This window comes from Glycine max, chromosome 16, assembly GCF_000004515.6.
Source record: "Glycine max cultivar Williams 82 chromosome 16, Glycine_max_v4.0, whole genome shotgun sequence".
NCBI lineage: Eukaryota > Viridiplantae > Streptophyta > Magnoliopsida > Fabales > Fabaceae > Glycine > Glycine max.
In genome coordinates this window covers 32,528,675-32,541,166 of record NC_038252.2, presented here as the reverse complement: position 1 = coordinate 32,541,166, position 12,492 = coordinate 32,528,675, and the positions used below count along the sequence as shown (strand labels likewise).

The 12,492-nt window shown below is 33.9% G+C and overlaps 1 protein-coding gene across 2 annotated transcripts; it reads right to left on the bottom strand.

Moving 5' to 3' along the window:
- Positions 1-337: 337 nt before the first annotated feature.
- Positions 338-10,862, bottom strand: LOC100795934 (protein S-acyltransferase 8). 2 transcript variants are annotated; one of them, XM_006599416.4, is made up of 7 exons: positions 10,359-10,476; positions 8,375-8,478; positions 5,070-5,113; positions 4,928-4,968; positions 2,055-2,360; positions 1,696-1,929; positions 338-1,063 (listed from the first exon to the last, which is right to left on the bottom strand). In XM_006599416.4, exons 3-7 carry the CDS (start codon positions 5,074-5,076, stop codon positions 539-541), a joined length of 1,113 nt encoding a protein of 370 aa, XP_006599479.1. In that variant the 5' UTR covers positions 5,077-5,113; positions 8,375-8,478; positions 10,359-10,476; the 3' UTR covers positions 338-538. The 2 variants fall into 2 exon arrangements, with proteins under 2 accessions (XP_006599479.1, XP_003548096.1); XM_003548048.5 differs by lacking the exon at positions 8,375-8,478 and having other exon boundaries at positions 4,928-5,113; positions 10,359-10,862.
- Positions 10,863-12,492: the final 1,630 nt, after the last annotated feature.

The window sequence follows — 12,492 nt, the reverse complement described above, 5'->3', positions numbered from 1 at the left end:
AATAAGAAATTAATTGCCAGGCTTTTCGGTTTTATTTGTCGTGAGACTGGAGACATGGAATATAGAATTTCTAATAGAAAATGAAAAATTGAAATCCTTTCTTTCTCATAGAAGCACAAGATTTAAAACCAAAAACCTTCTTCAAACCTTATGGAGTCACCAAAATCACAGCACCATTGTATCAGAGTAGCATGGATAAATGCATTGAGCGGAGGAACCAGTTTTTTACAATGCCTAAATCACAGTACGCAGATAAATGTTTTAGCATCACAACTGGTTATTTACACAAAGAATAAAGCCACATAAAGATGCAATGCACATATTGTAGGAAAAAAAATTGACAGGAGAAAAAAAAGACACTATTGCTTTATCTCGAAAATTACACACATTTCTATTCTTTCCAAAAGAGCTAACCTTACCACAAAAAAAGATCAAATAAGTTTTGTACTTAATGCCTCAATCAATTCAATTCCCATTCCTATAATCTGATCAAACACCATTTCCTTTTCCATTTTTAATATCTAAGAAACCCCACATCTCAGAAAGAACCCCCAAGTTTTTGGCGCACCTCCTTTGATACAACATAGCTTCTGCTTTCAGTTACAGTTGAATTGGCAAGGACCTCAGACCCGATTTCCCAGCTTTCACTTCTTCCCTCACTTGAGTGCCTTGCTTCAGATCGAATTGTTGGGGCCCGGCGATCTGAACCCAAAACTGAATCTACTTCAGAAGTATTATGGGGAGGTCCATTGCTTCCTCTGCTCCGGATGTCCTCGTCAATTTCTTCAATATTCCGACGCTGTGATATCTTTAACAGGTCTTCACCGATATCTAGATCGTCTTCAACTTTAGAACGTGGATCTCCACCACCCAGATCTGGTTCGGGTTCCCGGGAAATGACCGGAGGGGGTGGCCTCGGTACCTCCTCTTGAACAAAAGCTCGGAAATTGTTCCTTGAGGGCTTCACTTTTGTACAAAATACTTCTAGGAAATTGTTAAAACAACCCAGATTGTAAACATTGATCCTGTTATCGGCTCTGTAGCGGAAGTTCTCATAGGTAGTCTGCAAAACAAGTTATAATCAACCAGGTGATGAAGATATTCTTGAAACACAAGGGCTCTTAAGAATCAAAGTTTCAGAATATGGTTTTCTATAAAATTTAGCCTTTTCTTGCATACTATGGAAAGCAACTAAAAGGGATGCCTTTCTTCTCGCATCTTGGTACAAGCGAATCAGGCTTACACTATTAATGCAGTTTGGATTGAGGGAAGAACACACAGAATTACCGACCTTGTGAGATTTAAAATTACTATTTGTTTGGATGAAAGGAAAAGTATGAGGGACAAAAATGAGTTTAAGATTCTAAAGTTATCTTCTCAAAATTTCTTTCCTTTCCATTGCCTGATTTTTGGCTACCTTCAAGTACAACCATTGAGTATTTTTTAATGTCCAGTTTTACTTCATCATTTTGTCCACATCCACCCAACATGAAGTCATAAACTAAATTTCCTATAAATAAGGAACCTGGTGAATTTAGAAAATTAAAATATTTTTTAGAGAGTGGTTCCAATTTAATTTCACCGAGGATAATTCTACTAATGCTTTTTATTCACGTAACCAGTTAGTCTTCAGGTACAATGAACAATGAGATAAACCAGATATTATATTCAGAAATGTAAAAGATATCAACTGACCTGATTTGTGCCAATAAGGTACAAATGAAAGCCAGTTAGTCCACCGACAAACCACAAAGAGATGAAACAATATGCCATTAATATAACAGATGCAGGGGATTCTTTCATTGCCTTCCAAACTGTCCCCTTATAATGATCCATCAGAACCTTGATGTAAAAAGCTGAGATGGAAAACACATAGATACATAGAATAGTTGCCGAAGAAACAAACAGAAAGAAGTAACGGTAGTTCCTCTGCAAATTGGAAAAGCCATAAACAAATAAATAAATTACAAGAAACACGTGAGCAAGCCAGGAACATCAATCGAACAAAGCAGTTATCATAACATCAAGAACATGGTCAATGCCAACTATCATACCAGCCCAATACATTGGCCCACCCAAGGGCAATGGTGATCAAAACGTTCAACACAATTGTTGCAAATGGAGCAATGTGAACAACGAGGAGGACGATAGAGCATACAAGTGTCACAATATTTCACCTTCACAGAATGGCCATTTACCATTACTTCTTTTGTTCGAGGGAACTGAAGGCTCGGAGTTTGGCGTCCCCCAATTTCAACAGAAACTGAAGAGTCATAACGGAACTCTTCCTCTGGTGGATGTAAATTCCTTGGGATAACGCCCGGATCACGAGAGGAAGTAAGAAAGAGAAGAATCAACACCTATAAACATAAATATTAGGATTATATTGCATCAAGGCCTGGGAATCAGAAAAGATTAAAGAAAATCAATATCTTAGCAACTAGCAAGGAGTATTCCCTAAGAATGATGGTTAAATGAAAGCAAATGTGATCACCAAAAAGAAAACGTATCAATAGATACATCATACATTTTTTTTATGCTATGCCATTGACTTAGGATAAAGTTGTGTGCATCTGAATCTCTTACTGGGTTTTTTCCAAGACACCCTCTCATGCCAATAAACCCAAGTCTCACATCGGCTAGAGATATTGCCAAGATAGAATATATAATTGAGGGCAATCCCTACCCTTTGAGCTAACTTTTGGAGTTGAGTTAAGCCCAAATCCACATTCTACAACGGTATCAGAATCTATCTTAGATCCATTAACGGACCACCCACCATATTATCCACACATCAAGCCAAAAGTGTATGAACATGGAGGGGTGTATTGGGAAAAATCATATTGGCTAGAAATAATGTCAAGATATAATAAGTGAGGGCAACCATCACTCTATAAGCTAGCTTTTGAGGTTCAGTTAGGTCCAAACCCACATTCTAAGACCTCTCAATTAAGATTTTTTTTTCTTTATTCAAAGAAGGTAACAAGATAAAATACCATCTATTTTTATAGCAACGTAATAAATCATTGTTGCTTTGAAGTTAATCTATTCAAGTATCTAAATCATATTTTTCCTTGTTCATGAATAAATTGACTAATTAAACTCATGCTTTTCATAATCAATTTGATCCCTTGATTGGATCACGCGCTTTAAAAGATCACTTGGATTGAAGGAAAAAGCTCAGATTTGTCCATGATTTGTTTATTCGTTTATTCCATCCTGAAAATCTCATTTCTAACAGGCAAAAAGGATTTGTTTCATTTTATTTACAACCCTCTACAGCGGTAGTTTTGTGTACTGCATCGCTCTTTATTAATTGTTTAAAGAAGTCATGGTTCAGGAGTCAGTATTGGCTCATAAAAGATATACAGGAAGGTGGATGGGATTGATTATGGATCCTTATCCTTTGTGGTGCTTATCACAGGAAAGATTTTTAAACTTTGGACTCAGGTTACAAAGAATGACAAGTGTTTCCATGGAAAAATACAAGGGTTTCAAGCATGATCACCTGGTGATTCTGTCTACATGTGGGAATCCAGTTCTGCCCACTTTTGGGTGAAAGATTTCCTTAGCAGGTTTTGTAATTGCTACCAAATCCTGATATCAATCTTGACCTTACTATATTTTTCCTCAGTTTATTCTAATTTTTGTTTAATTTGTTCCCTCTCTGAAAGATCTCCTATCTGTACATTTTCAATGTACGTGGTATGACCTCTTTTACATATAACTGTTTTTTAATCACAATAAATTCTGTTCATCAAATATTTATTTCTTCAATTTGTAAGCTACTGTTAAAAGAAAAATTTGAGAAAAAACAAAAGATGGCACATGAAATATAACTGTAGAAGTGCACTAGGTTGGAAAGCTTCTTCTTTGACCAAAATTGTTTTCCTCTCCCTCTTTTGTCTCAGAAACCATCTGACTAAACCCCTTCAACCTCGTGGTTTTCTCCGACCAAGCCCATGCTCCATGAACTCTTTTTTCCTCATGTTTTGTACTTGGAACCTCAGCCCCGTATGAGTTAATTGTGCTTTAGATTGATGGTGATCATGACTTTATTAATGAAGAATGCCATTAATTTTAGTGTTTTTATTTTATTTTATTACTTTAGTTTTGACTATTTATTTGTATGTAATAAATAGTTATCTTGTATCCGTAATTTTGGCATTGTGGGGATAAATTACGGAAATGGTTTTTTTTTTTAAATTACCATAATGGGTATTTTTTTTGAAAATTACCAAAATGGATAAATCATACTTTGATATACGATTTCACAAGAAATCGTATATCAAAGTACGATTTCACTTTTAATTTATTTTAAAAAAATTTCCTGTACGAACTGAAACCGTATGCAAACATATGATTTCAGTTTTTTTTCCTGATTGAAATCGTATGCAAGGACACAATTTCTATTTTTTTTTCTTTTTAAAAAACTGAAATCGTATTGTGGTGCACGATTTTAGTGTAAAATTTTTCAGAAAAACAAAATCGTGCATTGAATCACGATTTCTTCAAAGTGAAATCGTACTTCAAAGCACGATTTACCCATTTTTGTAATTTTTTAAAAAATTACCCATTATGGTAATTTTTAATTAAAATTTACCCATTTTGGTGCAAGAGCCACATTATGGCCTTCCCTCACTAGCTAGCACTTTCCTGGTCAACTACTCCACACCACTATCTGGGATTGACAACTATGAGGCTGACACAAACAATTGTCTACTTATGAGAGGAAGTATAGTAATGAGAGATATGAATGGAGAAACAAGAGGAATATTTAGATGAGACAGTAGTAACTAATAAGCAAGTTCTGTATAAAGAAATAACCTATTTTAATGCGAAACATGGGGCATACAAAATGACAAGTCTCAGGTAAGCAAAAGTATAAAGCATCAAATGACAAAGAATAGAAAAACTATTAACTTACATAAATATTAAAGAGAACTGCCACCACCAAAATAGCATATCCTGCATTATATGAAGAAAATTCATGCCGAAGATGCCTTGCTACAAATACACAAAAGACAATAACTGGAACAATGATCAGCAACAAGGTGACAAGCAGTGACCTAGCATCCGGTCCAAATATCAACCTTCCTCCAAATAGGAATTTCTGCATAAGATTAGGAGAAAAGTTTGAAGTGATATAAGATTGTAATTTTATAACAGAAAATAGTCAATTATATACTAACACTACTGAAATTAGCCAGTAGCATGAATAAATTTAGTAAATGCTACATTTCAGAAGGATAACCTTACTACTTTGTATTGGGAAAACCCATGCCCAAACTCGAATTCTAAGATGATATCAAAGTCTATCTTAGATATGTTGTTGGGTCTACCATATTATCCATACTCCAAGCCTAATAGTGTTGGGCGTGAAGGATTCTATTGGGGAAAACACAAGTCTCACATAGACTAATGATAGTGCCTGAATAGTTTATAAAATGGGGGAACAACCCTCACCCTATGAGCTAGTTTTTGGGGCTAAAGTTAGGCCCAAACCACATTCTAAGACTCTGATATAATTTTTTTGTTGGCATTAATTTGATTTACCCTTATCAAATAAGGAAACAAAATAAAATTAGAAACAATGTCTAAAATTGATTCCACAATATATTCTAAAGATATTCTAAGATGCACAAAAGACAGTTTAAGATAATTTCTAGGTATTCAAACAACTTTTAATGAAAGCAGAGAAATATTAATTCTTTTCCAATTATCATTCTTAAGAGTGAATTTTTGTTACTTTCTTCATAAAAGAATTTACGGTGTCCTTGTACTTCTAATCATAGTCACTCAAAGTGGTGTCTTACATTTATTGATGATCATACTTAGTTGGTTTAAATATAAAATAGATGCCCTATATCTATTTATTAACTTTCATTCTATGATTCAAGCAATTTCATACACATTCAAATTCTTCACAATAATAATGATACAGACTATCTAAGTACTACTGCAGGAGATTATCTCTGAAAAAGTATGGATATTCACAAAACTTCTCCAAAAAAAAAACACGAGTTGCCAAATTCAAAAGTAGACACCTAGAAGTTGCTTGAACTTTAATGTTTACGGCAAGCATGCCCAAAATGTTTTGGTGAGATGCAATTCTGACATCTACTATCTCATCAATAAAATATCGAGCTGAGTGCTTTCTTTCATAATCATAACAAATTAACACCTCTCAGAAAATTACAGCAATTTTCCCTACTGCTCACCACAGTTATGGTCTCTCTCAGTATTTTGTTGTACCTCCTTTATATACACATGCATCCCATTATCGAAGCAAATTATACCCTAGAGTTCTTAAATGTGTTTTCATTGGCTCTTCTACTCCAAGGTGCTATGATCCATCCACAAAGAGAATCTTTGTTACCCCTGATGGTAATCTTTGAAAAATATACTTCCAAAAGCTCTCTCCTTAAGGGGAAAATTTGGGTAAAGATGTGTATTTTGACTTTGATCTATCTCTCTTAATGAACCTATACCCAAACATTGAATCTGTCCCAAATACTCACGGTTCTAAACAAGACCTGGCACATAATCTTATTTGAATATGCCATTTTACAGAAGGCAACTCAAACTCAGGGAAATGTAGATATGAAATGACATGGAGATACTAGTTTATTCAAGGAATCCAATACCAAGATCCCACCTTGAAATTAGAGATATGTCCAAGGTCCCCATCTGACTTTGGTAAGTTGAAGTCACCTGATATCAATTAACCCATTGCTCTCAAAGAAAAATTGGTTACGTCCCCTCCATTCTCTATTGAAAATTTTCTCCTATAAGGCTCAGTCTACAGGATTTCATACTTTACCTTTAAGGTTGATCATGCAGAAACTCCAACAACTATTCACAGGTCTTGGAGGTTCCTAAATGCAGAGAGGCATTAGTGGAAGAAATGAGGGCTTTGGGAAAGCAAAAAAGGTAAAATAATTGGGAGTTGACAGATTTACCTATAGGGAAGAGCCATGTTGGCTGCAAATGGCCTTTCCCTCTGAAATATAAAGCTGATGGGACAATAGAACAGTACAAAGCCTGTCTTTTTGCAAATGGGTATAAACAAATCCATTGCACTGACTAGATGCTTGCACCTACCTAGGGAAAAGGTGAATACAATTCAAGTTCTCCCATCTTTGGAAGCAAATTAGGATCCCCTACAACTTGACATTTCTTGAATGGAGAATTAGGAAAGTATTCAATATAACACGACCCATTGCAGTGGACGCTGCAATTGCATCAAGCTGTGATTACAAAATGTTGGATTCTTGGACTGGAACAGACATGATGCAAACATGACTGTAACGCAACAACAATTCAAAACCTTGGTCATCGGTATCAATCTTGCGAACGAGTTTACAAGATGCTTTCAAGAAGACTAGATAGAATTATAAGTGCTAGAAATCTTCTTAATATCATGCGTAAATACCTCTGATTAGTTCTCTAATTTAGGAGCAATCTTTAGATTTAAGTTCTTATTTGATTTGATTAGGATGGTATTTATTGTAATTAATGTTGATGCTAAAATAAATAGTGTCTTGCACATACTGTTTAGACACCTTGCAATGTAAATATAGGCTCAATTTCACGCTCTTTTCAATAACTAGAAGGATTTGAATTCAAAATCATCTCAAGTGTTTTGTTGTAAACCCTATTTTTAGTTTACAACATATTCTCCTATTGAGATTTATATCATTCTTTGGCCTCCACCTAATAACTTAAGCTTGTGGAAGTGTTTGCCCCTTGTCCTTAACATGGTATGGAAAGTCTTGGTCACAAGTCATCAACATGCAATACTTGCTGCTCACATTCTCCATAACTAAACTAAATTTCAGTACAAGGAAAAGTGGGTCAGTGCATTGTCAATGCTTCAAGCCCAAAGGGCTTTTGCATCAGAGGATGTTAGAAGGGCTCTTACCATCCAAAAATATCAGTGGTCAAACTAACAACTTATGCATCTGCAACTACAATTAATAATAACAAGAGCATTAATTTTATAAACAAAAACCGATGGAAGAAACATCGTAGTATGTAAGACCTTGTAAAAGTGGACTTCTATGTTGGACACTGTATTAGCAATTTTAACCATAAAATAAAGATAATTCTAGTCAATAATAACAATTTAAGGTGCAGAGAGGCTTCTGTATGAAATGTAGCTGCGGGTAATTGTCATTCTACTCCCACTCCTAATCTCCATCAAAAATCCTGATTGGGTACCGTAAGCTTCTCAGGTTGGATCACATGTCAGACCAAGCCCAAAACGAAATACAAGCAACTATATAACATAAGAGATGAGAAAATGTACAACTAGGAGGACAGTAACACAAACTAAAAGGTAAAAAACGTAAAAGACAAGAAAGAACAGTACTGAAAAAATCCATAACACAACAAATGATTGTATTGGAAGTCATTTGTGCAGCCTTAACTATCCAACGAAAAGCCACCACCAGACATCACTAGCCATCATCGAGCCTGCAGATAATGCAGATTACTACCATATGCAAGCACTGAGAGACCAACATACACAAGAGAAGTGAACATTTGTGTATTTAATCTTCCAAATTTGTTACTATTTAATAGGGGGGAAAATCTCCACCCGTAGTTTCTCATAAACCAATGGAGCCTTATCATATATATTCCAGCATATAGTTAATAATAATGCACTCTAAGCCATTGCAATTTCTCATTCTTTAACATAATAATGCACTCTATGCCTTATGCTAACTTTTTTCTTCATCCTTTTGGAGTTTACTCTACCACAAGCTTATTGGTATCATACAGAACATAGCATGGACCCCTCTATATCATCGCAACATCCCATGTTAAACCAATATAAACAAACCAAAAACCAAACCCATACCATTTGTCACTCGTTCATTAATTAAATCTCATTTTTTTCCAGTTTAACTTCACTTTTAATCAAAGAGAAGAAATTTCACCAAAACAAGACATAAACTCCTCCATGGTAGCTTAGCACAGAACCAGATAAAATATATTGACACGAATGCCATCCAACATAAAAATGATGCGATCCAGTGATTGTAACCCCAACTGACAAACACAATTTTTGTTTTAAATGAAAACTACCATCACAATAAGCATATAGAAATTGATTAAAAGCTCAAATTCAAGATACTTCCTTATCTTCCTGAATTCCATAAACCAAAACTAAGCATGCACCATCTTGAGCAGACAGACAGTTCGGTAAGAAAAAAGAAAAAACTGTCAGATTATAAAGCTTTATAACTCCTTTGTCCATGAGACAAAGCATCTCACTAAGACAACACAAGACGTATTGCTTCATGCATCTTTCCCCTATTGTAAATACAGAGAAGAAAACAAGCTGCAGCCCCAGGCATTAACCAGGGAGATGGCACAAAGTTGAACAATCACATTAAAATTATTATTTTAACCAGCTCCACCAATGAACCATACTATCAAGGCTCTATCAGTTTGCTTCCAAAGTCGGGCTTCCTTACACAAACAGACAAGACAATGCTTACATAAGACAGACAAAACTGCTCATTTACACTGTTTGGAAGGGATGAATATGGGAGGGAAGAAACACAGATAACAATGTCATTTCCTTTGTTTGGTTGGAGAGGAAGTGGAAAGAAAATGAGAAGAAAAGTTGACTTCTAGAGATAAAAATTCAAACTTTTTTGTACTTTCTCTCCAATTTCAATTTCAAACTTTTCTCTCCTCCCTCACTTTCTTTCCTCTCGACCAAACATAGGGCTAAAGTTGCACAATTCAAAAAATTACACTCTCCCAAAGCAACTTTGACAAACTCAACCAATAGCTTTGACCTAACTAAGAGACACCAGCTTGTTCACACATCTCTCCCCCACTAGAAAAGACAAAACTCTACAGAAAAAGCCAAAAACCAGCTGCAGCCAGCCAATACCAGTTATTAATCACATTAAATTCTTGTTTCAACTGACTCCTCCATTGAACCACCATCAATGCCCTATCAGTCCGCACTCACAAAGTAAGGCTTCCTCACATAATCCAACGGTTACAAAAGACAAGCGAAACGAAACTGCTCATTCAATGTCACAATTCTCAAAGCACATAACCTCACTCCAACTTCACACACCCACCTCCTAAATTCTGGAACCACACTCCCAAGTTCAAATTTTCAACCTTCAAGGATCAACAACAGCACCAGCACCAGAAATTCAAAACATAAAACTACTAACCCCTTTAAAAAAAAAAAACCATAATTTACCCAACTCACAAGAACAAATCAAGCACATACCCATTTAACACATCAAACATTAAAAGCTATATTCAAGAACAACAAGCAGGAAAAAAAAACAGAAGAAAAAAAAAAGGGGTAAGAACATTACATTACTTCCTTTCCATGCTTCATAAACGCGCTTCGGTGCCATTAAGAAGAAGAAGAAGAAGCTCTGCTGCAACAACTCCTTCTTATAACAACTCTTTGCAAGCCCAAAACATGCAAGTTCTTCTTCTCATCTCACCAACGCGTTCAACCACTCCCGAACGAGCCCACCGCTGAACGTACTTCGATTCAGCGATTGAAGGGTCAAAATCTGAGGCTTCCACCACGATTCGAAAGGTCTCGCGCGTGAAGAGGGACGAAAAAGGGGTATATGGTTGTGTGATTCGAAAGACGGTGATTTTCGGGTTCGGAAATTGCAGGTTTGGTTTTTTTGGGGAAAATAAAAATAAGGGAATGATAAAAAAAATGAGAAAAAAACACGCATCAGAACAACACTGTTGAAGAAGGAAGAAAGAGACACGGGTGTGTGTGTGTTGAGTTATATGAACAGAAGAAACCCCTTCTTCGCCAGTGAATGTGAAATCTCTGAAATTCACCACCTGAAAGGAGGAGGCGTTACCCATTTTCATGACTTTAATATTTTTTACCATCTTTTTTTTTTTCTTGGGTGTTGTTTCGCCATTTATTACTATTAATTTATTGACTTTTAATTATTATGGTATGTAAATGTTAAGAATTTCACATGGCTTAACAAATAATGAGGAGTGTTATTGTTTTCTTTTAATTATTAATTATTACTATTATTTTACTTTTAATTATTAATTGACTTACAATATATTATAGTATTTTATCTAATATAGACTTTATTTTTGTTTTCTTTTTTTAGGAGGAAACATATCCTTTTCGTTATTTTTTCAGTTTTTCTTAGAAATGCTAGTGTGTTAAATTTTAAATTAAAAAAAATATTAACATGATATATTTCAAAAATATAAAGAATAAAAATAAAATTTTTAAAATTTAATATATTAAAACAAAATAATTGAAAAATATAGTGGATAAAAAAATGATATTAAATTTAAAATTTATTAAAAAAACTATAAGATCATATTGACTCATTAAATGATAAATGAAAACTACCAAATTGTGGATTCTTATAAATTATAATATGTTATTAGCATTTCTTTATAAATTATAGGCATGGTTTAGTACGTAATACAGAGTTGTGAAGGACAATTTATGTTCGATTCATACAAAATATATTTTAATGACATGTGAGAAGATTTAAGTATGATTAACAAAAAGTAAACAGCATTAAGTATGATTAAAGTTTGGAATGAGAATCTTTCAATTGAAAGAATTCAAATTTGTAAGGATATACATCAAATTCTTATTAGAATTATACACCAAAAAGAACTCTTACTAGAAAATTAAGGATCTTTTATTATGATAATTTTAAAATAAATAAATAATTTTTATGAAAATTAATTATTATGAAAATAAACTTGTATATTATATATAATAATTTACTTTGGTTACACTATATATAATAAGTTAATGATTGGATTACAATTTCACTTAATAGATTGTTTTTCATTAATTATTATTCGAGTTTAATTGAAATATATTACTATTAATCAATCAAAAATTATTTTTAAAGTAATTATTATAAAATTTTAGAAAACTATCATGTGTTTTTTTAGAAATATCATGCAAAACAATTTTATATTATTATTATTATGTAATCATAAAGTATTAACAATTTTATTAATTTTTATAATAATTATTTTAAAATTTATAAAAATTATTTCTAATGGATTAAAAGTATAAACCTTGATTCAATTGTTGTTGGAGAGAACTAACCTCTTAAGCTGAACTCTAGCCTATGTGTTAAAATTAGTACTCTTATTATCTATCATTAGTATTATTGTTGTTAGTATTACAATCCATTTTGGAGCATTTGGGACCCACCCTGAAGTGACATCATGCAAAGGTTATGATAGAGATAGTCCAATTGTTTCTCTCTCTATTATTCACCTAGTCTTTCAAAATTAAAGATAAAAATTGAAAATAATGAAATGAATAGAAAAATAACAGAAAAGAAAAAAAAAAATAGAAAACATGGTGAAGTAACACAAATAGTACTGCCATTGCCAACCTGTCTGTTTGGTCTTATTGCTTTTGGCTCTTCCTGGCTTCTTGTCTCGCACCAAACTGGGTGACGGCGTTCTCTATCACAA

What these genes read in the sequence shown, in the direction of transcription:
- LOC100795934 (XM_003548048.5), bottom strand. Translation starts at nt 10,400, where the DNA reads ATGGCACCGAAGCGCGTTTATGAAGCATGGAAAGGAAGTAAT. An exon ending in AAGCATGGAAAGGAAGTAAT is followed by an intron (nt 5,114 to 10,358) that starts GTAATGTTCTTA and finishes AATCTTATGCAG; the next exon opens with AAATTCCTATTTGGAGGAAG. An exon ending in TGGGCCAATGTATTGGGCTG is followed by an intron (nt 1,930 to 2,054) that starts GTATGATAGTTG and finishes TCCAATTTGCAG; the next exon opens with AGGAACTACCGTTACTTCTT.